Genomic DNA, 985 nt, shown 5'->3' on the forward strand with positions numbered 1-985 from the left:
CCCTGCCGCCAGCCGGGCAGCCGTAGAGGCCCCTGCGTGACCTGGCGTCCTTGCTGGCCTGCGATGCGCTGGAGGCGGCCGGCACGGGGGACTCCCCCGTCCCGAAGAGGAGGCGGCGGCCCCCCCGGGCCAAGGGGCTGCCCCGGACGCCAGCAGTGGGGGCCCAGGGCGGAGGGGACCTGGAACTGGGGGAGGGAGGGCCCGCGGGGCGCCCGACCCGGGCAGCAGGCCAGGCCAGCCCTCGCTGGCACAGGCACCGCCTCCTGAGCAGGCCGGAGGTTGGGGCTCCAGGAGCCTCGCCAACCGGAAAACCCCAATGGCCCCGGCAACCCGGCCGGGCAGCGGGGGGCTCCACAGCCAGCTTCCTTCCAGCCGGGCACGGGACCCCGCCGCGCCCCAGCCCTCTGCCCCCACGCAGTGACTGCTGCAGCGGGGCCTGCGTCTCTGGTGTCCAGCGTGGGCCCGCCTGCCCGGGGGGCTCTCGAGGGAGTGCGTGTCCCGAGGGACCCCCTGGAGCCCCCACCACTGACCCCTCTGCCCCTGCCCCACCAGAGCTGAAGATTCCCGACAACGCCAACGTGTTCTACGCCATGAACTCGGCGGCCAACTACGACTTTGTGCTGAAGAAGCGGACCCTCAGCAAGGGGGCGAAGGTCCGGCACGGAGCCAGCTCCACGCTCCCTCGCATGAAGCAGAAGGGGCTCAAGATCGCCAAGGGCATCTTCTGACTGGCCGCGCTGCCCGCCCAGCAGCGCCCGCTCCAGGTCTGACGGACCAGCGGCTCGGCACTGGGACTGCAGGGCCCCGGCCGGCCCGACCACCCCGGGACCAACTCCGCCCGCCTCCCCGCCGCCGGGAGTGAGGCCTGCGTGGGCAGGCTGACCCGGCCTCCGTGGGCCACTCGCTGCCGTAGGTGCCTTCTGCTCTCTGCACCCAGAGGCCTCGCTGTCCCGCCAGGGATCGCGGCCGTGGGCACGGAGCCCCG

General features: G+C 74.1%; 1 protein-coding gene across 1 annotated transcript in view; it reads left to right on the forward strand.

Moving 5' to 3' along the window:
* The window catches only part of RALGDS (ral guanine nucleotide dissociation stimulator), a 27,718-nt gene extending 26,739 nt beyond the window's left edge, over window positions 1–979 (forward strand). The window contains exon 15 of the mRNA XM_012721194.1: window positions 553–979. Coding sequence (XP_012576648.1) covers window positions 553–728 — 176 coding nt within the window. The 3' untranslated portion in view covers window positions 729–979. The remainder of the gene's footprint in view (window positions 1–552) is intronic.
* The last annotated feature ends 6 nt before the right edge of the window (window positions 980–985 follow it).

This window comes from Condylura cristata, unplaced genomic scaffold, assembly GCF_000260355.1.
Source record: "Condylura cristata isolate star-nosed mole 26May11 unplaced genomic scaffold, ConCri1.0 scaffold00006, whole genome shotgun sequence".
Classification (NCBI taxonomy): Eukaryota; Metazoa; Chordata; class Mammalia; order Eulipotyphla; family Talpidae; genus Condylura; species Condylura cristata.